Genomic DNA, 27,802 nt, shown 5'->3' with positions numbered 1-27,802 from the left:
GTGACGAAATATCGAAAACCGCCCCTTACCTCGGTTGACATTGGTCCACACACATCAGTATGAATGAGCTCAAGTACTTCCTTGGCCCTATTCCCCTTTGACCTAAAAGGTCTCTTAGTCATCTTGCCTTCGAGACATGACTCACACTTCGAAAACGGTTCCTTCTCAAGACCTTTAATAAGATCTTGATCAACCATCGCATGAATCCTTCTTTCGTTGGCATGACCAAGTCTAAGGTGCCATAAGTACGTTTCATTCATTGAAGTTGAAGGTTCATTTCTTTTCTTAGAAATTTTCGATGTAGCATTGAGTTCTGATTTACGTTGATTAAATTGTGTAGAAGTGATTGTGTACAGATTGTTTTCCATGATACCACGACAGATATAAGAGTCATCTTTCTTAATAACGCAATTGTCATTAAAAGAAATCGAATATCCATCAAAAGACAGTTTAGAAACTGAAATTAAATTTCTTCTAAAAGAAGGTATCAACAAAACATTCTTCAAAATCAAAAATCTATCACTAGAAAAACGTAAATAAACGTCTACCACTGCAACGGCCGCCACTTTCGTAGCGTCGTCCAGCTGGACTTCGATCTCACGATCATGTATCCGTCTTGTCACCTGCATTAAGTCAGGATCAAAACATATGTGATCAGTTGCTCCAGTATCAATAACCCAAGTATGAGTAGATGTCGAAGCCAAACATGACTCGACTACTAGAGCATGGTGCATACCTGTAGCCTTGCCCTTCTTAGGACAATCTGGCTTCCAATGACCCTTCTCTCCACATTTGAAGCACTTTCCAGTAGGCTTCTTGTCACCCCGCTGTTTCTTCTTTCCCTTAGCATTCTTAGCTGCCACTGGGTTGGGTGCCTTTTTCTTTCCTTTTCTAGGCTTAGATCCAGAGGAATTAGGCGCCAAACTCAGCATAGCTACCTTAGCTTGAACCATAAGGTCCTCCGCCGACTGAAGTTCAGTCAGCAGCTCTGCCAAAGTGTAATTCCGCTTGTTCATCTCAAAATTGAGCTTGAACTGTTGGAAGCTAGGGGGAAGACTCTGAAGGATTATAGTAACCTGGGACTCGGGATCGATCGTCCCTCCCAAAACCTCAATCTGGTTGAGGTGACTCATCATCTCGAGGACGTGTTGCCTCACAGACGAGCCTTCCTTCATAGACTTCGTCATGATACTCCTAAAAGCTTGAGACTTAGTCGTTCGATTCTGAGTACCAAAAAGATTTGCGAGATTCGTCATGATCTCGGTGGCAGTTTCCATGGCAGAATGCTGATGCTTGAGTACTGATGACATAGAAGCCAACATATAGCACTTAGCCATCTCATTCACCTTATGCCACCGTCTATGCGCATCTCGCAGTGCTTGCGCGGCATTAGCTGCCGGCACAGCTGGGCGTGGTGTGGTGAGCACAAACTTGTACTCTTCGGCTGTGAGAACGATATCCAAATTTTGTTTCCATTCTATGTAATTTTGGCCCTCGAGTTTGTTTTCTTTGAGAATGGCAGAAAGAGGATTAAAAGACATCATAAAGCACTGCAAACAGAAGATTTTACTATTTGTCATAAACTTATGTAAGGAAATTGAGTAGATTAACCATAAAATTTTTCAAAATCTTACAACAGCAAAATTAATAAACTGTATCCTCCTCTGGAGGTTAATACGCATTAAAATTTTGACAATTTACTGGTCACAACACCGACATATCAATAGCTTCCTCCTCTGGAGGTCGACACATCTAATGCTGCCTAAGCACAACCATCAGGTTTAGCATTACAGAATTTTATTTCTACAACACACTCCCATAACAATGTTCATGTGTTGATAACAAAACCAAGCTATCACATAAATTCTGATTGAACCCTGAAACTCGTAGTTCCTTAGGATTATTGTCCCTACTCTGTAGGTGGCGATAATATTAGGAACCACTTTCTAGTTCATTCTATTTATTATTTGAGAAGTCCGCCCTATGAACTTACTGTTTTCGTAGGATTATTGTCCCTACTCTGTAGGTGGCGATAATATTAGAAAATCAGCTTCACAAAATTTGGCAGTCCAACCGATGGAGACCATATATAGACATTTAGTTCATAATTATCGCTTAGATATTTGAGTTATGGTTTTTCATTAATTATCCTTTAGCCTTAAGGCAGATTAAGACTAATTAAATTCTGTTGGTATTTAATTGACTGGATAATTAAATCTTTCATAATCTTTAATATCTTAGTTTAGGAATTATTAATCTAGAATTTAATTCTTATTCATGTCATACTATAAGATATATCTAAAATAAAGTACATTATTTATAATCTTAATTAGATATGAAAAATTAAATTCATATAATTTCCAAGTTCAAGATTAGGAAGAGAATTAAATTATATTATTTAATGTAATCTTATATATATCTATCTTATTATAGATTCTACATATAATATATTTAGGAAACTATTAAATTATTCTTATCGATATCATCTAGGATATAAAATATTAATAGATATAGAAAATAATCCAAATATTCCTAAAATCTAGGGAAATCTTCCCAAAATATTTTATTTCATTAAATAATATTATTTTTAATGATTTCTATTAATTAATCAATTAAATAATCATTAAAATAATCTTTCGTCAATATCTTGCGATTCGAGGTTGGCACGAATCTACACGACGAAGATTTGAAGATATCCTCCGGAGGCGCTCGCCGGGGCGGCGAATTCGCTGCCCGACCGCCGCCGGTAGGTGCGCGCGCTAGGCGCGCCGCTTCCTCCCTAATTCGCGGCGATTGCACGCCGCAAACCGCGTCGCCGTCGAGCATTCCCCGCGGCTGGAGCCGCGCAGCTCCGGCGTCTCCTCTACTTCACGTCGATCTGGCGTCAACCAGCAGCCGCCGCCGAGGGTGGCGCTGCTCCGGATGCGCCTCGCGCGAATTAAGGTTCAGGCGGTGTCTAGGGTTAGTTTCGTGATTCCGGTGGCTTCGCCACCCAATCGCATCGTCGGCGTTTCAGCGCCGGAGGTTCAAGGCAGGCGCGATCATGGCGGCGGCGTGGACGAGCTCCTCTGCTCGCGATCACGTCGCCACTCGTCCGTCGTCTCGTGCCCAGACCCCGTCGCGTTTAGCCGGGAGTTGCATGGCTGGGCGGTCTCGCCGGCGATGCACACGAAACTGAAATCGTCCGTGCATCGCCGGTGGATCGCTCCTTATGCTCCCACTCGCTCGACGCATTCGTCGAATTCGTGCGGGTGCCGCCTAGAGTTTCCCTCGGATTTGGCCGGCGGCGCGCGCGAGCCCTTGCTCGCCGGTGCGTCGCCCCAAGTCCGTCGACCCTCGGCTCCCACTCGCTCGACAACCCTACTTCGATCGCATGTAGTGCGATTCGTCCCGGCGCAAGCGCCGACGAATCGCACATCTCGTGCGTTCGAATAATTCAAGTTCTATGATTCGAATGTTCTTGAGTTCAACATGCATATACAAAAAAAATAACAAAAACACAAGAACATACTTCGTAATCAAATAATACATGCATACATGAATTTCGCGAAATTTAAATCCAAATAATCAGAGCCAAAGACTGGCTCTGATACCAATTGTTGGAACTGGCAGTGGAAGCGGGCGCATAAATAACAATCACATAATAATCAGATCTATTTAGCAGATTATTTAGACAAAACCTATTCGCGTAATTATCACATGTATCATGCTCATAACTTGAATTAATCATGTTTTAAGAATATTGAAACCTAAAACATGCTTTTTCTACGGAGCAGAAAAATACCTAAATAATTCTCCAAAGAATTGAAGATGGCTAGCTTCTTCTCCACGTGATGCTTTGAGTACTAGACCACAAATCTTCTCTCTGGTTCCCGAACTGTATCCCAATATCAGTGTGGGCTGATCTTACTAGAATACTAGGACTTAAATAAAGAAGACAGAAGAAATCCCTTTTGGAATAGGAGAGGAATTCGAAAATCTCCTCAGCTGGGGAGGGGAATTTTCGAAAATTACAATAATGAAAATTGTTGTTTTTCAGTCTCCTTTATTCTCCTATTTATATTAAGTTCCTTTTGGGCCCAGACAGGGATCTATGGAAGGTTTTGGATATGGGCTCATCCAATTTACTTTTTACTAATTAAATTGAACACACAATTTAATATAAGTTATAATTGGAATATTACGAGCAGCCACTACAGAAGTAATATTGAACTCTCCCCATCCAAATCCGAAATTACAAGTAATCCGGGTTTCCGTTTAACTTTCATTTCCCGTGCTTAAGATTAAAATGTCCATTAATTAATTAATGTCTGCTATTGACTTAATTAATTAACTTCTTATTAATTTCAAGAGTGTACTTAGCATGAAACGCTTATTTATTATTCATAGAGTAATCACACTCCAACTAGCTAGGTTCCGAATAATAAAACCTTGTTTCGCGCTCCTCTTGAGGACATTATCAAACGAGATTCAGCTCGCGCACGATTCAATATTATAGTGATGAGTCTCGTTCTAAGCCTTGGTTACTGGTCAGTATAACATGCTTTATTGGATAATATCTGCAAAATAGTTGTTAAAGTGTGCAGGTTGAGGTACTAAATCAGGAGGAAAGGATCAGAAGAAATTCGAGTGAAAAAGCAGCAAAAAGTGCAAACTGGCAATTATGGGCAGAAAAGGTGCAAACTGGCCAGGATGGATGCTACGGAACTGGACACGAGAAGGAATGACTTGCTTGGAACAATCAACTACTAAAGAGGGGCATAATTGTCATTTCGCATGAAGAGGCAGCCCTAGAAATTAGGGCAAACCACCCTATAAATAGGAGTTGAACATAAGGAGGAATCACTTTTTGACTCATCACTTTATGATCACTTGGGACTTATCAGGTATCACTTTGAGAACACTTTTTGGGAGAATAGCTCCACTAGCTCTAAGTTCCACTCTCTAAATCCAGCAGCCTGCCATGAAGATTCCGGCCACCAGCCGGCGGGGAGTCATCATGCCTGAATCATTCCAGCCGCCGTAGTCCAGTTCCAGTTTCAGAAGAAGCCATCAGCCATTTACATGCTTTCTTTTAATGCTTTCTTAGTTTAAGAACTTATTTTACTTGCATTTGTCTCGGATTTCAGTAGTTAATCTGTTTAAAGCATCTTTTGGTTTGAATGTGTGAATGAAGTTAAGTTTTTATGGTTTTATTTGAGTTTCAGCTTTGTTATTGCTTTAAATCTCTCTAGTTAGCTAAATCTGATAGTTTTATGTTGTTTAAGTGCTTGAATTTGCCTACCTTAGTTAGATCTAATCTTTCCTTATTGTGTTTACATGTTTTAATCGGTTTAAGTTTCTAAAAAATGCATGGAATTCGTTTCTGTTTGTTTCTGTCACTCTGTCCTGTTGACCAATATGCGTAAATCTCAGGTTTTCTTGCTTTCGTTCTCAATTTCAAGTTAAATATTGCATTTACGAATTTTTGAGCTTGAGCATTCATCAATGGAGTTTGTTAGATCTGGTTAGTTTAGCTTGGTGAAGAAGAAAATGTCACAGTCAAAGATATGTTGCTTTTGTTACTTTTTGCTTTTGTACTTGCACTTTTTTCAGCTTTTCTACAAACCCAGCAGCCAGTCTGCCAGCATATCCTTTGATTCCCTTTACCTTTTGTCTAGGCATTTTTGGTAAGTTTCGTCTAGTAGCTTCTCATATGCATAACTAGGTGTCCAACTTTCACATTCACGTACACATCCAGTAGCATTAAACATTTAGTTACTTACTGGTCAGTATAGGTAGAGTCTCATTTTAATTTTACGCCTAAGTAGAACTCAACCCCAAAAGCGTGGTAGCAAACCAACCCTTCCGAAATGTCTTTGCAATTGCACTTCGCCTACATCCATCTCTTTGGGATCGATCCTTACTCCATTATACTAGCCAGTAGAAGTGGGTTGAGGTATTTTTGTTGACAAGAGGTTTTAGGCACCGACCCAACGACACAGCTAGGTCTAGGCACCCTCCTGGCTAGTTGACACGCACACACAAGAGTCGCCGCCCCTAATAAAAACCTCGTCTTGTCAAATAGCAATCCTAGCACCGCTAGATACTGATCACCACTACCCAATATATCAGGATAATTTGGTTACGAAAAACCCGCACCATTTGATAAGTCAAAGCAGTGCATAATCAATACCGTATGCTCAATGCTAACCTACATTGATTAAGAAATAAATATTTATCAAGATCTCGCCTTTCAGTAGATAGCCTAAGGCAAGTCTTGCTGTTAGATCCGTTCAGTGCTATACCACACCAATGTCATCTTATTTCAGTAAGGCTTAGAAATATGCGGACTGACATTGCAACCTTTCTCGTTGGATAGTCAAGTTCCAACTAGGTTGTGAAATTCATCTTTTTCTTTGTTTAGAACTGACCGTATTACCTTAAAGTGGACGACGCCCACAACCGGTCTACTAAAGCAAAGACTTAGACTTTGTTAAGTTAACTTATACATTTAAACATGAATTAACATCCATTAAATGTAAAACATAACAACATTATGACAAAAAATAATCTGTTTTATTTATTGGAAAATAAAATAAGAGTTTTACAGTATTCAATCACTCGAAACGTGATTTCTAGTATACAAACTCTAACACTACTCATATTCCTCTAAACAGAGGACTGACCCCGATATTAGGGTGTAAGTTGCCACGGCGGGGATGTCGGCGCCCACGATTGGGATGGAGGGGGAGTGGGGCTCGATCTCAACGGCTGGGTAGGAGGATAGTTGCCGTAGCCCGAGTCTCCGGTGTTGGGGGAATTACTATCTCCACCGTGCATATTAACTGAAAATTATAGTGAAATATAGAGAGTGAAAAAGGGATAGAGTGTGAAATTGGGGGAAAATGAAGTGGGAGGGAGTATTTATTAAAAACAAACGAAAATAAAAAAAATAAAAAATAAATTAGAAGTGGGCGGGCGCCGCGGCGCCCCGCCTCTGCAATAGCCCATCGTGGGCACCGCCGCGGCTCTCCTCACACGCCGCATCCAGGCCGACTAGTCGTCCGCCTCCTGTCCGCCACCCCCCACCGTTTTTCAAGTGGCCTTCACTATAGGGAGGCGCTGTGCCGCCGCGGAGTCGGCGGCCGCCGTGTCCTCCCTATTGTGGTTACTCTTATGCTACTCTCATTTCATCGGAAATATATTTCTGCACTTTTGATCCTTTATGTTTGCAAAACATTCTTTGACTCCTGAAATTTATATATAGAATTCTTCAATGATGAATTTGCTACAATTATTTTAAAGGAGTTATGTTAGGGCATCCACAATGGGACGCCCTATGCGACGCCCTATGGACCGCCACGTCAGCATTTTATCCTCCTCCTATTCCACCTGCAGTGGGGCGGACTATAGCCCGCCCTAAGCGACGCCCTAAGCATTTTACTTCTATTTTGTATTTATATTTTTATGTTTGCAAATGTAAATAAAAATAAACAAATAAAAACAACACAATTAAAGGGAAATTCTAAATTTACTTAATTAAAAAAAAAGTTACAAAATAAGAAATAAAAAAAAGCACTAAATACAAAAAAGGAGACTAGTCTAGAGAAGTCCCAACTTGCGGCTAAGGCCATCAATCATCCGCTGAATGCCCTCGATTTGAGCCGGGTTGGTCGCCTGCATGAGGGCGGTGTGCGCGTCCAACAATGTCCTGTAGTCGGAGGAGGCCGCCAAATCCGCGTACGCATGGGCCGCAGTCGAAGTCGCGGACGGCGTCGAACTCGGGGTCGGCGACGGGGCCTGGTCAGGCGGCGCGGCGGAGGAGGATGTGGCCTTGCCCTTGCCCTTGGCAGCCTTGACGCCAGGGGGACGCTGGGAGGACATCGGTGTGCCGGAACTCTCATCCTCGAACACCGGACTGTTGAGGTCCATCGGAGACGCGCCGCTATCGCTACTTGTATAATCACACCACCAACGAACTTCTGCTTGTCCCTCAAGAGCGCCCAGGACTGGTAGTGCTTGAAATCGCCATACAATGAAATGTACGACTGCATCGCTTTGTCCCGCACATCCGCGAGACTCTCGCCACTGGCCTGCTCCCTCTCGCACTTCTCGTACTCCCCCGCGAACAAATTTACCTGCTTCTTTATTTGATCCCAGTGCTTGGGGAGCTACTCCCTGTGGCGCTTGTACGTGTACGCCGGCTTGGCCGCGTTGTATTTCTCGGCGATGCGCTCCCAATACGCAGTTGTTGGCGTACACCGGATCCTCCGAAACATCAATCCAACATCTCGTCAAGACAATGGATTCGGGGTCGGAGTAGTCCGTCCTTCCCGGGGTGAACTCTTCGCACACCTCCGTTGTAGGCAACTTCTGGGCTCGTGCCTTGGTCCGCTTCTTCTTGGTGGCGGACCCAGAAGCGGCGGCGGCGGCGGAGGGGCGGTGGGGAGAAGGTTCCATGTCGGACAGCCCGTATGAGTCGCTGGAAAACTCAGGATCGTACTCGGCGTTGGTGTCGAATGGCCGGTATTCGTCGGGTTCTGTACCCGGCCATCGTGCACCACCGAACATCGGACTATTCGGATAATCTCCGGAATCCATTTTGCTTGAAAATGTAGTGAATTTGAGAGTGAAGTGAGAAAAATGAAGTGAAAAATGAAGTGAAAATGAGAGGAATATATAGGTTTTGAAAATTTAATAATAAAAAAAAAAACGGAACCGCGTCGCATCGTCCGTGACCCATCGTCCACGTCGTCCACAGTGGCGGACGACGCGACGGACGATGGGTATCCTCCGCGCATCGTCCGTGGACGATGGATTACCCATCGTCCGCGATACTGCAGTGTCGAACCGTCGCATCGTCCGCCCCATTGCGGATGGCCTTGCTACTTAATTATTTGCTCTGTACAAGAAAATTAAGTTGGCACTATTTGATTATGTATAAACACCTATGCACTAGTGGTACGATTATTTTTTAATATATTTGTTTAATTTTGAGTTGATATTTATGTGGAATAGAATATAAAAGATGGTATCTATCTATTGTGAACATTGAATTGATTTAATGGTAATCTAAGCCATTTTATTGATATTCGTTGAATGATCAATGATGTGATGATTTTTATTTTGATTTCAAGTATTATGAAGGGTAATATGCAATATAGCCCGACTAGGTGCACGGGAAGTACAATATGCAATGCTATTTTTTACTATACCCCAATGTCGATTTAATATTGTGTTGATATGCATGTAGTAGAAGACATTAGTTGCAATAAAGGGAATAGCCATAACTTATTTTGTAGTGGTATTAGATACTAGTACTAAAATGTCATTTTAAGTTAAAATTAGCTGCATAAAATTAGTCATATTAAGTTTATATTTTAGGAATAATAATTAAATTATTAATTTTATACTACGTTATAGCACAGATTATTCTTCTTTTTTCCTTACACTAGATAGCATAATTAGTCCATTCCCATTTAACTCAACCAGGGATCTGATGGAGAAAGAGGAGTTGAGAAGGTTCCCGCCATTCTACCAAAACCCAATTCCAAAATCTCCAATCTTTCTCATCTCTACTCTTCTCTGTTCATTTCAAAAATCGCAAAAACCCTACTCTCATTTCGATTTCTAAGTGAGAACCAGAAATGCCTCGCGAAATCATCACGTTGCAGGACGGCCAATTCGGCAACCAGATCGGGCACGGCATCAGCAAGGACGGCATTCTCGAAGATTTTGCAACCCAGGTTTCTGAATCCCTGCTTTTCCACTTCTACCACGCTTTGTTTTTCGCATAAATGCTGAATTCTCTCTCGGGGTCTGGATTTTGGGAGTGGTGTGTGTGTGTGTAGTTAATACTCGTTTTCTTTTGGTGTACTTCGTGCCACTTGTGTAGATGTAGAAGACCCTTAATTGCCACACTTACTGTTTTCGGCCCAAATTAGTTCCCCCCCTTTATAGAGCTAAAATTCGAGCGAGATTATGAATTACATTGATATTTTACATGCTGTCCACGATTTCTTTTGCAATGGAAGTAAGATAGGTGGCTGTTTGATTCTATCTCAGTTCAAAGTGTTGGAAATTGTCTAATGTACAGTTTTTTTGGGAGATTGTATTCACTAAATTATCTGCATGATGAATGTGCATTGTGCAGGGAGGTGACCGTAAGGATGTGTTTTTCTATCAAGCAGATGATCAGCATTATATACCACATGCGTTGCTTATGGATTTGGAGCCTCGGGTGATTAATAGCATACAAAATGGTGAATACAGGAATCTGTACAATCATGAGAATGTATTCATCGCAGATCATGGAGGAGGTGCTGGGAATAAATGGGCAAGTGGATACCAATACCATCAGGCACAGCTGCTTATTTAACTACTCAAGTTCTTGGGGTTTCTTATGGAAGTATTTTGTTTCCCTTGTTTTTTGTTCTTCTTTTATTTTCAATAAAACAAAACACTCTATCATTACGGCATGCTTAATGCCTATAGCCCACCACAGTGTAACTTGCTAAAACTATTTTGCAAAAAAACAAACATTAAACATTTCTCTCCCCCCTCCCTCCATTTTGTTTTGGCTTTATCACTTTGACATCATGGGCTAGATTAATAACTCCTATAGCACATTCTTAAGCTCCATTAGTGCTGAGAACCCTAGTTTTTTATTCTTATATGTTCACACTTTGATTTTCCGCCCTAAACAAAGTTGTGTGAGACGTGAAAGCACAGATTATCATTATTAACTGAAAGAGTTGTACATGTTGAGAATTGAGCTTCTTATGAAGTTTATTAGTATTTGACAATAAATGTCTAATTGGAAAAATCATTATAGCTTATTGCTGCCCGCTAATTACCGCTAATCATGATTTTTCTTTTTGTTTTTGAGTTAACTTTTCTGCTCTGTGTGTATTGTTGCTTCGTGATAAAGTGTAGTTCTTTGAATTCGTAAGTTAGTGATCTAATGCAGATGCTCCTGTTGGCATTCTAATGTAATTAGGAAAACAACCGTACTTGATGTGATGAGAAGACTTCTTCAGGCAAGAGAGAAATCTCTCCATTTTTCTCAATTCACTTTTGAAAATTTCTCTCATAACATTCTTTTTTGCAGACAAAAGATATTATGGTTTCATCTTGTCCACGAACAAAAGAGGCTAGTCAGGCAAAATATATATCAATTTTTAACATTATTCAAGGAGAAGTGGATCCTACCCAGGTATTTATCCTAAATGCTCATTCAAATTAGGATATGGTTCCTTGGTACTGTTTGTTACTTGGAAGTTACTACATTTTAATTTTATTTCAATCATGTTTATGGCACTGGAAGAGAATCTGCAGTTTAACTGCTAAGGGTATTTAATGACTGTTAGGCCTCTATTTCCGCATTGGACCGCGTGAATCTTTTCCGGTATAACTAAATTTTCGTGCTAATGAAGTATGTAGCCATTAATTTGGCACGGATGATGCTATTTGTATAAATCTGAAGAGGTCTGGGCCGTATTCTAAACTATGCCCTTGATATGATTTGGCATGGTAGATCATTGGATTACTATGGAGATAGTATGGTGTTGTCTTCTAATTCTTGGTATCAAGTTTTTAACATTGCAATTATTTTAATAGTAAAGTAAATCTGATTCTGCAAACTTCATCATTGTACTAACAAGACTAAAGTAGAATACAAGACTTAGATGAGCTTGTCTATAAATGATTTTGCAAAGAAATGTACCATGAGCTATAGTTTTGCAAGTTCAGCTGCTATTATTGCTGTACAACATTAGTTCAGACATATTATTGAATGTTGCTGGAGCTTAACAACGAATGTAAAGGATGAATGGTTGCAAATAGGTGTTTCATCAAACTGCGATGACTGGCATCTTATGAGAGCTATGAAGTACAAAATTCAGATGAATTTACAGCTTTTTATTCCAATGTAGGCTCAACTGAAAATCCAATATGTGAGACTATAGTTCATGGGATTGTTGAATTATGGTCACCTATGTCATTAGCCTAATCTCTGAGATGCTTCTATGCTTGTAAATGTTATATCAATCTTTATCTACACTCCATGAAAAAAGTTTGGCTTGCCTATGATTTTGATCTGAAATTACCTACTACATGCTCTGGTTTGAAGATTTTCTTTCTTTTTGAAATATCGCTTGTGTGTTATATCTGTAATCCTGACTCCACTTGTCGTAAAATCAGGTCCATTATAGTTTACAGAGAACACATGAAAGAAAACTTGTTAATTTTATTGAATGGGGCCCAGCTAGCAACCAGGCATGCTTAGATCTTATTTCCCTTTTCATTTTGGTCATCAGACCAGGTTTTTATCTGAAGCTATTTTGCAATTTTGACAGGTGCTCTGTCTAGGAAGTCTCCTTACGTGCAAACAGCTCACCGTGTAAGATTTTACTTGGTTAGCTGATTAGGTCCATTGATAAGAGTCTTCGTTCAGGAATTTGGAACATGCTAATATGTCCCGTTTACTGAACTGGCTTGCTTTTCATGATAGTTCATCCATAAACAAATTAGCTCATAGTTGGTTCCCATCTTTTGAAATTTGAAAGATCCTGATCATATGTTTCTCTGTATCTATTAGGTGAGTCAACTCATGTTAGCCAGTCTTACCGGCATCCACCACTTATTCTCCAAGTGCTTGTCTGCTGCTTTCTTTTGTTTGAGTATGGACATCTAATTAGGTTTTCCACAGTTCTAAGTTATCAGAACTCTCAGACTGAACCAGAATATTGAAACATGTTCAGGACAACGATCTTTCAGAATTTGATGGATCCGGATATATGATTGAGAGTCTTGTCGATGAGTACAAGGCTTGTGAGTCCCCAGATTACATCAAGTGGGGAATAAGGTGACCAGATGCTAGACTGGTGTATTTATGTGTATTTTACACACCGAGTCAGTGAAACTAATACTGTCATTGTTACTTGTCACAGGATCCTGACCATCTCATGTCTGGAGAAGGTTCATATCTGATATAAATGAGTTATATTGGGTGCATTTGATCTGAGTGACTACTTCTACAATGTAACTAGTGAATTTTCTAACTAAATATACGGTTGAGCCTTGCTAACCCTGCATCAAATATGTTGGTGTGTATCATCAGTAAAAAAAATACTTTTGCCACACAGCTCGACATTGGAGTTTTCGAGTTATTGGTGTTCATATTTTTCAAATCGGTGATTAAACTTGTTTGGATTTATAACTCACTAATTTAACCAATTTGTTTATGCATTAAGACCACATTTTCTGTAAGACTACCTTTTGTTGCCTCTCGTCTCGCTTACAGATTACTGGGCGGCTTCATTGGACTTGCAGTATTCTTACCATTCTGTTGTGTTGTATATACTGTCTGTAGATGTGCCACTTAGCCTCCGGGTTTTGTTTTGACAGGGAACTGTGCGTTAAAGCCAAGTAGGAAAGGTGAATAGTGAATTTGAGTTCCAGTTATGCTTGTTCATCGTCCCCATATTCATAGCACATTTGAAGTTTGAGAATATTTTGTTCCCTTTTTTCGGTGTTTCCTTTTGTAGTTACAAACATAAGTTTGTGTATGGAAATCAATCAGTTCATCGCGTGATTTTTGTTATATCATTAGATCATTGTGAGTCAAATATTCGATACTTTCAGTTTTGCTCGTGTTTACTACTTTTCAAATTAAACTTATACTCCCTCCGTCCCACGTTACTTGAGTCACTTCTTTTTTGTACTCGTTTTGCAAAAATAATAATAAATAGTTAAAGTGGAGAGAAAATAAAGTAAAAAAGAGAATACTATAGTTAAGATTCTTCTTTACATTATTTTCTCTCTTACTTTTCTTTTTCTCCACTTTAACTATTTATTGTTATTTTTTTAAAACGAGTGCAAAAAAGAAATGACTCAAGTAACGTGGGACAGACCGAGTAATAAGCTTTCAGATACAAATGTTGGAATTGGTTGTATTAATCTTATAATACATCACATCTTTTCTGGCACAATTTGTTAATTGCAATTAGATTTTTATTTGAGCATTGTAATGACTTTGTACACTATCTCATTTGATTCCATTTGAAATGTGAAATGCATATTTACATTGCATCGCCACCTAATAAGATTAGAAATACTAAATGACATAGCTCAAAAACGATTATTTTTAATATTTAAAAAATGATGAGTTACGTTGAGATTTCAGAAGGCTATTTTTAATTCAAAGTTGATCGATTAAAATTTAATTGAAACATTTTTTTATAATGTGGAGTAGAATTTAAAGTGATATTCATAAAATAAATCTACATACACAATTTTTACTATTACTGGTAGTATTTGATATTTTCCTGCTAAATACACTTGACTTTGATCGGTATCTGAATTGCGGAATCTCGCACAGAGCAAAACCCCTCTTTGTTCATCGCCCAAATCCCCCAATTCAATCCAAATCAATTTCTTCTGCAACTTCACCTTCCGATTCTCGGCATACACCTTTGCTCTCCGCACAGAATCTATTGCAGGAAAAGTATGGATGGCAACAAAGATGAAGCATTGAAGTGTTTGAACATCGCCAAGAACTCAATTCAATCCGGCGACAGAGATCGCGCCCTAAAATTCCTCAATAAAGCCCGTAGGCTTGATCCGTCTATCCAAATCGACGAATTTCTCTCCAATCTCAGCGATTCACCGCCGGAGGAGAAAAGCCCTAATTCACCCACCGACGAAAGCCCTCCCGATCCATCGAAAACTGGCCCCCGCCGTAGGGCTCCGGCCGCCGCGCGATCGACGTCGTCTTCTTCCACCGCATCGGCGACCTATACGGAGGAGCAGGTGACAATTGTCAGAGATATTAAGAGGAAGAAGGATTACTACGAGATTTTAGGGGTGGAGAAAAGTTGCTCTGGTGAGGATGTTCGGAAGGCGTATAGGAAGCTCTCTTTGAAGGTCCATCCTGATAAGAACACGGCGCCAGGGGCGGAGGAGGCGTTCAAGATGGTTTCCAAGGCATTTCAGTGCTTGAGCGATGAGGAGAGCCGTAAGAAATATGACGTCTTGGGGTCGGATGAGCCGGTCTACGTGAGGAGAGGCGGAGGGGGTGGTCAAGGGATGCGTGGCTTTAACGGGTTTTATGAAGCGGACGTTGATGCGGATGAGATTTTTAGGAATTTCTTCTTCGGGGGAATGCATCCTGCAACGACTGGGAATTTCGGGGGATTTGCGTTTGGACCAGGTGTGAGAGTGAGAACTGGTGGAGCTGGAGTTGGAGTTGATCATAGCCCTAATTGGGTGAGAACTGTGGGGCAGTTGCTGCCGGTGATACTCATATTGTTAGTGAACTTCATGCCTTCATCGGAGCCGGTTTACTCCCTCTCTCGGACTAACTACCATGATGTTAGGTTCACTACACCGAAGGGGGTGAACTATTTTGCCAACTCTGGGAAGTTCGAGCAGCAGTATCCGGCTAATAGTCACGAACGCGTTGCAATTGAGCAACGTGTGGAGGATGATTACCATAATTCCTTAGTGCATAACTGCAGGGTTGAGTGGCAGCAACTTCATTGGGGATATAGGCGGGAGACGCCGAATTGTGATGCATTGAGGCGCTTTGAGGCTATGGCTCAGTGAAGCATTGAGGCGGATGTCGCCACGGTGACATGATTAAAGGTTTATTTATTTTTGATTTGGCCGGATATTCTTTTCGTGTTTTGTTTGCTGCTATGGTTGGATGTGTTATCCTATTTGACTTGGTCGTTGATTGCTTTTTTTTCTTGTTTCTACTATTAATGTTTTCTGGTGATGGAATCTTGAGATGTGTGAGGCTGCAATATGTCTGGGAGTGACCAACTTGATTAGGGACTTTTGTTGTTGGTAGTGGGACGAATAGATGCATGTTTATTCATATAGGAAACTGCTTGTATGTACCATTAAAACGACTAGGCATGGTGACAGTGAGAGCAAATTTTGGTGTCCTTGGGAATAAAGCTGATGGTTTTGTCAAGCTTGAGAAGATGTACTAGTCAAATTTAATTGCTTAGTATAATAGTCAGTTATTGGTTATTGTTTTATGTGTAACACATACTAGTGTAGGAATTACCCGAGTGTGCTATCTTGAGTATTTGTTTTGAATATATATATGTCTGATAGATAAGATTATATCTGCTCACCTAACAATTGAATATCCTCATTCATTATGGTGAATATGACACTTATGAGGTCTGGATGATCCTATGCTCACTTTAGCCAGAACTAGATGTTGGGTGTTAAATTGAGCCATTATTTGATCAATACATTTAAGGAAGTAGGAAGTTGTGTAGTAAATGAGTAGCAGTATCAATGGTTCTGTTGTCTAAGGATCAGCTTAACTTTTTCTAAAGTTTATTCTTTCTGAACATTCACTGGTATGGCTGTATAGAGTTTCTTTTGTGATCTCTGTTGGACTGATTTATACTCATGAATGCAATATTCTATTTTCCCTTTTGGGGTTTGAATTCAATATTATAGTTTCGATTAATTCATATGCAAGACTAGTTGATAGATTTGCTCATTTTAATTTAAGCAACCTGCGTAATAATTTTTTCCAAAAAATTGTCTAATAAATTTACTGATGCAGTTTACAAATCTACTCAAAGCTAAGACATGCCAGGGTATTAGTTGAGTGCTGTAATCTGAGTAATGTGTCTGTACCTAGTCAACTAAAATCCTGTCCGTAGGGGAAAATAGAGGCAGATTACTCTGTGCAGGGAATTACTCTCTTCACCCCGACCAACAATTGATGCATTCTTTTCGGAGCTTGTGTCTGGCTTCAATGTGTGTTTGCTCCATCTCTATTATTTTATAGAGATATTGGAAAGAGGGAATGAGACAATTCGATGATATGTACGGACATGTAAGATACCAAACATGAATAATTGTCCTCAAGTGGAAATATTGAATGAATTTATTGTTAACTCTGAGATTTTACTACCTTGTTCTTTTTTTACTTTTGATGCTTTTCATCATGTTCTATTAATCACTTTTGAATGGTGTGCATGTAATGAAGCATGCAGTTGAAATGGTGTGCTCTTTTTGTCTTTCTGAATAATTCCATCATATATAGTGTAACTTATAACCTAAATCATGAATCAATTTGTCCCAAATTCATTTTTGCTCGTCTTCAAGATGATTTCACATTCTTTTTGTTTTTGTTGTTGTTGCAGATTAACAAGAATCGGTATAATTTGGGTGTATTCGTGATTAATTAGTGGAACCAGGAGAGATTCATATGAAGCCTTTATCCTACATAACAGAGGAGGATGCTCCAACTCCAACACCATATATTTTTTTGCCATTCGACATTTTAATCTTACTATATTATACCAAATGTCAATTGAACTTTTGTGTAGTTGATACCTGTTAGTATTATATTCCCTGCTTTCAGCCTGTGTATTCTTTCACATATAAACATGGTTTTGCAATCTGATTCCTTTCTTTGCGTGCGAGTCATGTGATTCCCTTAGTTGGGTTAAATTTTAAAAATAGTGAGTTTTAAATCTTTCAAATTGTGACTCTGTGGTGACTTTTCCCAAACATACAATTACTATGAATATCGATACTTAATTCCTCGTTCGCTTAGTACTCAATAGTTTGAGTCACAATGGAGATAAGTGTAAACATTTTATGTTCAAACTATAAAGCTACCATGAGCTTAAAATTTGATTTACAATCAAATAACACCAGTTAAACGTACATTACTAATCCACCATATTAGAAAAAATTGAACGATATTATTCTTGTTTTATCAGACAATCCTTGGCGTGGGGTGCTGGATGCGGTGAACTTACTATTCTGCAAAAATAAAGTATAGATAATTTTTTTGCATCAACAAGCCTTAACTGTGATATACCTTTTCTATGTATGTGCGTTGGCCTATTTGCTTGTTTGTGTGCTAAAATTCAAAGGAACCTATGCACATCGATTCATCCACCAAAGGAAAACAAAATAAAGGACAAGAAACTCATAAACAACAAGACGTGTATAGTCAAGGAAACACCAAATATACAGATTTCTCTTCAACAATCCTATTTCTTTCTATAACATCTCCAATGACAAAGTTGGGACATGCCTCACTCTTCCATTCTCTTACAGTAATGCCATGTTGGGGGACATCTTGGCTTCATCAGAGCCAGTTTACTCCCTCACTAGAACTCACCACCATGATGCTAAGTTTACTACGGCAAAGGGGGTGAACTATTATGCCAACTCTCATAAATTCGAGCAGCACCATCCGACTAATAGCCACGAGCGCATTGCAGTTGAGAATCAGGTTGAGAAAGAGTACCATGGAATCGTAGTGCAAAACTGCAGGACTGAGCAGCAGTTGCTCCACTGGGGATACAGCCATCAGACGCATCATTGTGATGCGTTAAGTTGATTTTTGGGAACGGTTGATCCAATCATGTCCCCGACTTTGAGTGCTTTCTAACTTGAGTATGTTTGGATTACCATTTGTACAGAATAAATTATTGATAAGAGTACGTAAACACCACTCATGTATAGTGCTCGTATGTAGCATATAATTTCTCATATATATACAAATAAGTGATGTTAAAGAATAACTTGACTTACTTGAACTACTACTCCCTAACTATCCACCTAATGCTACTTTGAGCCTCACCCATTTAATGGTGGAATAAACACAAATCTTGTGCCAGACTCTCTCCGCCCACATAAAATAGCCTTGTCTCCAAGATTTGTTCAACACCAATACACTACCCGCACCTACAAATCCAACAGCATATCCTGACGACACCAACACATAAAACCAATCTATCTCGCCCTCATCACCATCCTCATCCTCATCCTCCTCCTCTTCTTCACGAGTATTGGTGCAGTTGCGTGGAAACGGAGGCCCACAAAGACGGTTCCCGACAAAGCTAGAAGCATCCATGCCAAGAATTTGAGTACTTTCTGGAATCTTCCCCTCCAACAAATTATAAGACAAGTCGAAGTGGCTCAGAAAGGAGAGTACTGTGACGCTAACGGGAATCTCACCAACCAAGGAGTTTCTTGACAGATCAAGAGACTCCAATTGCTTCATATCTCCAACTCTACGGGGGATTAGCCCTGTCAAGTGATTCCTCGACAGATTCAAGAATTTGAGCTCGACCAAGCTTGTCACTCCTTCCGGGATCTCCCCGGAGAGATTGTTATCAGAGAGGTTAATGCTTGTCACCAATACAAGAATGGTAACATACTGAAGCACTGATCCCTTTGTATCTATTGAGACACTCTCCATAAATGTATCAAACACTTGAGAATATTGTATCCCTCCACCATCATATTCTTCAAAACTTCTACTTGTAGCCATTGCAGTGAGATTATGTACACAAGAAGGTATCACCCCAGAGAGATCATTACTTGAGATATCCAAGATTTGGAGAGTGTGTAAGTGACATATACTAGAAGGAATTTCACCACTAAATCTGTTGGATCTCAATACAAGAAACATCAAATTGGACAAGCTTGTCCCAATCCATGTAGGTATTTTCCCAATAAGATCATTCCCACCAACATCAAGCTTCACTAACTTGGCGCAGTTTTGTATTGACAAAGGTATCTCTCCAGAAAATTTGTTTCCATCTAGATTCAAGGATAACAAATTAGCCAATAACCCTATAGAATTAGGTATTCTTCCAAACATCAAATTGTTCCCTAGATTGATATACTCCAAAGAAGACCATTTCATCCAACAATTTGGAATTTTCCCACTTATCAAATTGTTTCCCAAATGGAGAATCTTCAATACATAAGTATCATATGTGGCATCACAAAGAAAGTGAGATAAACTTCCTGACAATGAATTGTTGGAAAGATCCAACTCGATCATATCGTTTGATACCCGAGGCAATGAGCCACTAAATCGATTTGAACTCAAATACATACGTCGATAATATGGAAAAGCGAGGCGGTTTTCCCATGGTTTAAAATCAGGTATTTCTCCATGAAAATGGTTGTGAGAGAGGTTGAGTTTACTTACACCCCAAACCCATGTTGGAACTTCACCAGATAGGCCAGTATCAGACAAATCAAGAACTGATAAATTCTTATACAATCCATGAATCCATGAGGGTATCTCAGAACCTGTCCCCAGATTCCAAGATCCAATGCCAAGCTCCTCCAGAAGTGGGAAAGGTGGAATCCAATCAGGGCTCACTTTCAAACTCAAGTTATTTCCAGATGCAAACAAGTACTTCAATTTTGTGAGTTTTTCAAAGTGAGTCTCATTCACAATACCTTCCAACATATTCCTCCCAAAAGTAAGACTTTCCAAGTTAGAAAGCTGCCCTATACTCATTGGCAATTCTCCACTCAGTTTGTTGAATCCAAGCCATAATCTCCTTAGACTCGATGATTCACCTAAACTGTGTGGGATCACTCCGGATATCGAGTTCTTGGTGAGATCAAGAAACGTCAGTTTCTTGAACTCGCCAAACTTGTCTGTCAAGTGACCAGACAGTTTATTTTCCCTCATGCGCCATGTTACGACCCCTTCCAAGAAGCAATGGGACATATTTGCAAATAAATCAGATATATTCCCTTCTAGATTGTTACCAGAAAAGTCCAATATTCGTATCGCGCACAAACTAGTGACCTCACTCGGTATCTCCCCAGAAATTTGGTTATAGCTTAAACTAAAAGTGTCAAGAGATGTTAGATTCGCTACCCTTTTGGAGATGGTACCTTCCAAGAAATTGTTGCCCAAATACACAAACTTCAAATCTTGGCATGAGTAAATCCAATCTGGGATTACTGAGCTGAGTTTATTCCAAGAGAGATCACCGTGTTGCAGTTTCGTTGTATTGCTTGTAGATGGAATATGGCCTTCGATATAGTTTCGACTCATATCAAGAAACCTGAGGTTACCTTGTCTGAAAATCCACCCTGCAACAGAGAAAGAGGCAAGCCCGTTTCTAGAGAGATCAAGAAATGTTAGAGAAGTGGCATTAACATGATCAAGTGTAGAGAGAGGTGACAGAAGGTTGCAGCCACTAAGATGCAGCTCAGCCAAACGAGGAAGAGCGTTGATGATTGCCAACCAATTGGTTTCGCTTCTGAGGTCGATGAAGTTCATGTTGAGATGCTTCAAACGGACTAAACCAGACAGCCATCCAAGCCCATGCACTCTCTGACCAGAGCCTTCTAGAACCAAAGTGCGTAGGCTCGAAAGATTCCCTATCGACCGAGGAATCTCTCCCTGGAATCCGGCGTTGGATAGATTCAGATACTCGAGATTTTTTAGCATCGCTATGGATGGAGGGATTGCACCTTGGAATTGGTTGTGGCTCAGATCAAGATAAGTGAGATGCTTGAGGCCGAGGAGAGTGGACAGATTGATCTTTCCATGTAAGGAGTGAGAACTGAGATGGAGGCGGTGGACGTGGCTGGTTGGAACGCTGCAAACGACGCCGTTCCATGTGCAGCAGTTGGAGTTGGTGGTGTTCCATGAGGAGAGGGTGGAGTTGTTTAAGTTTAAGGATTGCTTCAAGGTTAGGAGGGCTTGTTTTTCGATTTTGTGGCAGAAAGTGGTGTTGCCATGGGTTGATGTGAAGGAATTGGAATTGAAGAAGATGGTGCTGAGGAAGAAGAAGAAAGTTCTGTGTTTAGAGGTAATCATCATTTCATTTGACTGAATTTTGACGAATGTGGCATGTGATTAAGTAATGTCTGAATTTGAACAGCATTTCTTCACGTTGCAGAAAATTATAGGCTCTCAAATATGGGTTGGAATCATCCCAACATTAATCTAGTTTATGCGACACACTGTTTATTTTTTTAAATAAAATAAATATTACTAATTAGGCCATTGGCAAGAAAGTATCAGGCCATTGGCATATATGACCATCTCTTCAAAGCTCATCTAATGAAATAGTGTTCACCCTCTCAAAAAAATAATTAGGCCATTGGCAAGAAAGTAAAATTGTAAGGGAAAATGGTTCATGGGATTATAATTTCTTGAATTTATTACTGAAAATATGATTACTATATTTGGAATATGTTAGGATTTTAAAAATATAATTTTCATTCTCTTAAAATAATCTAATATATTGAAAAACATAATAAAATACATAGTAAAACATTATACACAGATTATTATCTGTATTAAATTAGGGGGAAAAAAACAAATATGAAAATAAGTTTGAAATGATCTATGTAGTTAACAACAACACGAAATTAAGAAAAAAGTATATTTTGACTAAAACTATTAAACTAATTTATCCTTAGTGACTCTAACTATAAAAAAAGTTATCTCTTACGTGAAGACAGAAGAAAATAATCCTATAAATTAGGTTGTAATCTTCAAAAATCTTCCTTTTTAACGACTTTGCTAGCAGCCTCAACGAAATTTCGCCACATAAATCCGATTTTTAGTAGAAACCGTGCAAGTTGAAATACCTCAAAATCAAGCTAATAAGAATTTTAATTCTCTTTGGAGCTGAACTTACACAGTCAAGAGATCATACAGATCAGTCTAAGTTGTTGATATTTCTCTTCAATATTCCTGTCCTTTTTCCTGTAATCTCTCCAGTGTCAAAGTTGGCACAGAACTCACCCCTCTATTCTAAAACCTGTTTACACAAAACCAAAATCATTTTTTTTTCAAATTTTGTGAGTGAAGTTGGAAGGTGTATATAATTCATGTCCAATCACAATTAGTTTGAGGCATTTTGGGAGTGATCCAAAAACAAATCTGTGAAGGCTTGACCCAAAACGGACAATATCAAACTGTTGTTGCAGTCGACAATCTGACCATTACTTTATTCGCCCCAACCAACAGATTGTTGCGTTCTTTTCAGAGCCTGTGTCTGGCTTCAATATATGTGCTTGCTCCATCTCAATTATTTTGTAGGGAGACCGGAAAGAGGGAATGGGACAGCTCATTAATATGTATGGACATGTAATTGTAAGATACAAGACACGAATAATTGTCCTCTGAAAATGGAAATATTGAAGGAATTTATGTAATAATGTATCTCTGAGATTTTACTACCTTGTTATTTTTCCTTTCGATACCTTTCACCATATGATTATCCAACTCTTAAAATAGACCCCAGCTTATATCTTACTTATTTGAGTCTCATGCCATCTCTCTCTATAATGATTCGTTAACAGTTAACACTTATTTGTGTGGATATAATGAATCATGCAGTTGAAATGGTGTGCTCTTGATGTCATTCTGAATCATGAATCCATTTCTCCTAGATTCGTTTTTGCTTATCTTTAAGATGTTAGTATTTCACATCCTTTGATTTTCATTTTTTTTTGTTTTTTGCAGATTAACTACTCGGCTTAATTTGCGTGTATTCGAACCAGAGAATCAGAAGTTTGCAGTGGCCAACAGAGATTCATAAGTGAATACCAGAGGAGGATGATCAAACTCCAAAACCATAATATTCTTTTATTTGCATGCGACCAATGTGATTCCGTAGTTGGGTTAAATTTTAAATTATTTACTAGTTTTCAATATTTTAAATTGTGACCCTCGGATGATTTATCGCGAACATACTATATTTTACGTATATTCCTCGTTCGATCAATACTCAGTAGTTCGATTCACAATGGAGATAAACGTATTATAATTGTAAACATTCTAGGTTCGAACTAAAAAGCGTTAAAATTTGATTTACAATCTAAAAATACCCGGTATAAATAATATGGGTAGTCCACAATAATAAAAAAAAAATGAACAATTTAAGGCTTATTTTCAGACAATTCTTGGCGTGGGCAGCTGCTGGATGCGATGAACTTCTAATGGAGAAGTTGTATGTAGTACACATTATTACCATTCTGCCAAAATTAAGTATCCACAATATTTATGCGCCAACAAGCTACTGTGATCTACTTTATCTATGCATATGCATGTCCTTAACTAAGTCTACTTGTTTATTTATTCACATCGATCCATCTACCAAAGGAAAACAAAACAAAATTTATAAAAACAAAATAAAGGCCAAGAAACAACATAAACAACAATTAAGACATAGAGTGAAGCTCAAGGAAACACCAAATGTACTTGGTGTGATGCAATGAGGCGCTTTAAGGTAAAACAAAACAGATAGCGCTAAACATACATTAAACAGTAATATACTCCCTCCGTCCCACTCAAGATGGCCACATTCTTGAGTAACACGAGATTTTAGGAAGTGTTGTTAGGTAGAATAAAGTAGAGAAAAAAAAAGGTAGTTGAATATTGTAATGATGAGAGAGGAGGTTATTTCCTATATTGAAAAGTGATCATCTTGATTGAGACAAACAAAAAAGGAAAGGTGACCATCTTGAATGAGACAGGGGGTACACCATATAGATTTGACATGCTTGCACTACTACTCCCTAATTATCCTCCCAATGCTACTTTGAGCATCACCAATTTAATGGTGGAATAAACATAAATCTTGTGCCAAACTCTCTCCGCCCACCCAAAATAGCCTTGTCTCCAAGATATGTTCAACAACAATACACTACCCGCACCTACAAATCCAACAACATATCCTGACGGCACCAACACATAAAACCAATCTATCTCACCCTCATCACCATCCTCATCCTCCTCCTGATCCTTGTCACGAGAATTGGTGCAGTTACGTGGCAATGGAAGCCCACAAAGATTGTTCCCGACAAAGCTAGAAGCATCCATGCCAAGAATTTGAGTACTTTCTGGAATCATTCCCTCCAACGAATTACAAGACAAGTCGAGGTAGCTCAGAAAGGAGAGTACTGTGACGCTAACTGGAATCTCACCATCCAGGGAGTTTCTTGAGAGATCAAGAGACTCCAATTGCTCCATATCTCCAACTCCACGTGGGATCCGTCCTGTCAAGTGATTCCTTGACAGATTCAAGAATTTGAGCTCGACCAAGCTTGTCACTCCATCCGGGATCTCCCCAGAAAGATTGTTATCAGAGAGGCTAATGCTTGTCACTAATACAAGAATGGTATCATACTGAAGCATTGCTCCCTTTGTATCTATTGAGACACTCTCCATAAATGAATCAAACACTTCAGAATATTGTAACCCTCTTCCATCATATTTTTCAAGAATTCTACTTGTAGCCATTGCTGTGAGATTATGCACACAAGAAGGTATCACCCCAGAAAGATCATTACTTGAGATATCCAAGACTTGGAGTGTGTTCAAGTGACATATACTAGAAGGAATTTCACCACTAAATCTGTTGGATCTCAATACAAGAAACATCAAATTGGACAAGCTTGTCCCAATCCATGTTGGTATTTTCCCAACAAGGTCATTCCCACCAACATTAAACTTCACTAGCTTGGTGCAGTTTTGTATTGACAAAGGTATCTCTCCTGAAAATTTGTTTCCATCTAGATTCAAGGATACCAAATTAGCCAATAAACCTATAGAGCTAGGGATTCTTCCAAACATCAAATTGTTCCCTAGATTGATATACTCCAAGGAAGACCATTTCATCCAACAATTTGGGATTTCCCCACTTATCAAATTGTTTCCCAAATGGAGAACCTTCACATAAGTATCAAATGTGGCATCACATAGAAAGTGTGATAAACTTCCTGACAATGAATTATTGGAAAGATCAAACTCAATCATATCATATGAAACCCGAGGCAATGAGCCGCTAAATCGATTTGAACTCAAATACATACGTCGATGATATGGAAAAGCACGGTGATTTTTCCATGGTTTAAAATCAGGTATTTCTCCATGAAACTGGTTGTGGGAGAGGTTGAGTATACTTACACCCCAAACCCATGTTGGAACTTCACCAGATAGCCCAATATCAGACAAATCAAGAACTGAAACATTCTTATGCAATCCATGAATCCATGAGGGTATCTCAGAACCTGTCCCAAGATTCCAAGATCCAATGCCAATCTCCTCCAAAAGTTGGAAAGGTGGAATCCAATTAGGGCTCACTTTCAAACTCAAGTTATTGCCAGATGCAAACAAGTACTTCAATTTTGTGAGTTTTTCAAAGTGAGTCTCATTCACAACCCCTTCCAACATATTCCTCCCAAAAGTAAGACTTTCCAGGTTAGAAAGCTGCCCTATACTCATTGGCAATTCTCCACTCAGTTTGTTGAATGCAAGCCATAATCTCCTTAGGCACGACGATTTACCTAAACTGTCTGGGATCACTCCGGATATTGAGTTTATGGTGAGATCAAGAAACTCCAGTTTCTTGAACTCGCCAAACTGGTCCATCAAGTGACCAGACAGTTTATTTTCCCTCATGCGCAATGTTACGACTGTTTCCAAGAAGCAATGGGATATATTTTCAAATACATCAGATATATTCCCTTCTAGATTGTTACCAGAAAAGTCCAATACTCGTATTGCGCACAGGCTAGTGATCTCACTCGGTATCTCCCCAGAGATTTGGTTATAGCTTAAACTGAAAGTGTCAAGAGATGTTAGATTCGCTACCCTTTTGGAGATGGTACCATTCAACGAGTTGTTGCCCAAATACACAAACTTCAAATCTTGGCATGAGTAAATCCAATCTGGGATTACTGAGCTGAGTTTATTCCAAGAGAGATCAACGTGTTGCAGTTTCGTTGTATTGCTTGTAGATGGAATATGGCCTTCGATATAGTTTCGACTCATATCAAGAAACCTGAGGTTACCTTGTCTGAAAATCCACCCTGCAACAGAGAAAGAGGCAAGCCCGTTTCTAGAGAGATCAAGAAATGTTAGAGAAGTGGCATTAACATGATCAAGTGTAGAGAGAGGTGACAGAAGGTTGCAGCCACTAAGATGCAGCTCAGCCAAACGAGGAAGAGCGTTGATGATTGCCAACCAATTGGTTTCGCTTCTGAGGTCGATGAAGTTCATGTTGAGATGCTTCAAACGGACTAAACCAGACAGCCATCCAAGCCCATGCACTCTCTGACCAGAGCCTTCTAGAACCAAAGTGCGTAGGCTCGAGAGATTCCCTATCGACCGAGGAATCTCTCCCTGGAATCCGGCGTTGGAGAGATTCAGATACTCGAGATTTTTTAGCATCGCTATGGATGGAGGGATTGCTCCTTGGAATTGGTTGTGGCTGAGATCAAGATAGGTGAGGTGCTTGAGATGGAGGAGAGTGGAGAGATTGATCTTGCCGTGTAAGGAGTGAGAACTGAGATGGAGGCGGTGGACGTGGCCGGTTGGAACGCTGCAAACGACGCCGTTCCATGTGCAGCAGTTGGAGTTGGTGGTGTTCCATGAGGAGAGGGTGAGCTTGTTTGAGTTTATGGATTGCTTCAAGGTTAGGAGGGCTTGTCTTTCGATTTTGTGGCAGAGAGTGGTGTAGTTAGCATAGGTTGATGTGAAGGAAATGGAATTGTGGAAGATGGTGATGAGGAGGAAGAAGAAAGCTCTGTGTTTAGAGGTAATCATCATTTCACTTGGCTGAATTTTTTGACGAGCATTGCTCACGTTTCTACAAATTCTAGGTCGTCTCTCAAATATGGGTTGGAGTCTTCCCAACATTAATGAAGTTTTTCACACTTATAACTACTTAATACTCCCTAAGTACCAATCTTTCAACCTTTACATTTACTGGAGTACAATTCTTTAACTACTTTTTCAATTATATTCGGTTTCCAGTATTATCTCCACAGATATGATTCTCTTTAAAAAGCTTCAACTAAATCAGGTAGTGTTCGCCCTCTCATAAAAATAACTAGGCCATTTGGACAAGAAAGTATAATTGTAAGTAATTTTTTTTTTTTATGGAAATATGTTAGGATTCTAAAACTATAATTTTCCTATACTTGAAATTATATAAAATACATAATAAACATTATAAATTGATTATATATTTTTTAAATTTAGGGG

General features: G+C 39.4%; 3 protein-coding genes and 1 long non-coding RNA gene across 5 annotated transcripts; 2 read left to right on the top strand and 2 right to left on the bottom strand.

Moving 5' to 3' along the window:
- The first annotated feature begins 11,213 nt into the window (after nucleotides 1-11,213).
- Nucleotides 11,214-13,576, top strand: LOC125197150 (uncharacterized). Its single transcript, XR_007172000.2, has 2 exons — nucleotides 11,214-12,847; nucleotides 12,933-13,576. It is a non-coding gene; the product is annotated as an uncharacterized LOC125197150 (long non-coding RNA).
- A 734-nt stretch (nucleotides 13,577-14,310) lies between these two features.
- LOC125195840 (chaperone protein dnaJ 49-like) lies at nucleotides 14,311-17,441 on the top strand. 2 transcript variants are annotated; one of them, XR_007171789.2, is made up of 3 exons: nucleotides 14,311-15,627; nucleotides 16,574-16,849; nucleotides 17,160-17,441. XR_007171789.2 is itself a non-coding variant. In XM_048094097.2 (2 exons), exon 1 carries the CDS (start codon nucleotides 14,491-14,493, stop codon nucleotides 15,586-15,588), a length of 1,098 nt encoding a protein of 365 aa, XP_047950054.1. In that variant the 5' UTR covers nucleotides 14,312-14,490; the 3' UTR covers nucleotides 15,589-15,627; nucleotides 17,160-17,441. The 2 variants fall into 2 exon arrangements, 1 of the variants encoding a protein (XP_047950054.1); XM_048094097.2 differs by lacking the exon at nucleotides 16,574-16,849 and having other exon boundaries at nucleotides 14,312-15,627.
- A 557-nt stretch (nucleotides 17,442-17,998) lies between these two features.
- Nucleotides 17,999-21,586, bottom strand: LOC125193764 (receptor-like protein EIX1). Its single transcript, XM_048091636.2, has one exon. The coding sequence runs from the start codon at nucleotides 21,242-21,244 to the stop codon at nucleotides 18,587-18,589; it is 2,658 nt and encodes an 885-aa protein (XP_047947593.2). The 5' UTR covers nucleotides 21,245-21,586; the 3' UTR covers nucleotides 17,999-18,586.
- A 2,748-nt stretch (nucleotides 21,587-24,334) lies between these two features.
- Nucleotides 24,335-27,364, bottom strand: LOC148927116 (receptor-like protein EIX2). Its single transcript, XM_089056034.1, has one exon. The coding sequence runs from the start codon at nucleotides 27,362-27,364 to the stop codon at nucleotides 24,335-24,337; it is 3,030 nt and encodes a 1,009-aa protein (XP_088912160.1).
- Between the last annotated feature and the right edge of the window lie 438 nt (nucleotides 27,365-27,802).

The sequence above is a fragment of the Salvia hispanica genome, chromosome 4, assembly GCF_029641045.1.
Source record: "Salvia hispanica isolate PSC_SH4W2 chromosome 4, Shi_PSC_v1, whole genome shotgun sequence".
Taxonomy (NCBI): domain Eukaryota; kingdom Viridiplantae; phylum Streptophyta; class Magnoliopsida; order Lamiales; family Lamiaceae; genus Salvia; species Salvia hispanica.
The sequence above is the reverse complement of the archived record's forward strand: the minus strand, read 5'-3'. Positions and strand labels throughout refer to the sequence as shown.

Bases quoted from the DNA above. Each gene is read 5' to 3' on its own strand.
- LOC148927116 (XM_089056034.1), bottom strand. From the start codon at position 27,364: ATGATGATTACCTCTAAACACAGAGCTTTCTTCTTCCTCCTCATCACC.
- LOC125193764 (XM_048091636.2), bottom strand. From the start codon at position 21,244: ATGCTAAAAAATCTCGAGTATCTGAATCTATCCAACGCCGGATTCCAG.
- LOC125195840 (XM_048094097.2), top strand. From the start codon at position 14,491: ATGGATGGCAACAAAGATGAAGCATTGAAGTGTTTGAACATCGCCAAG.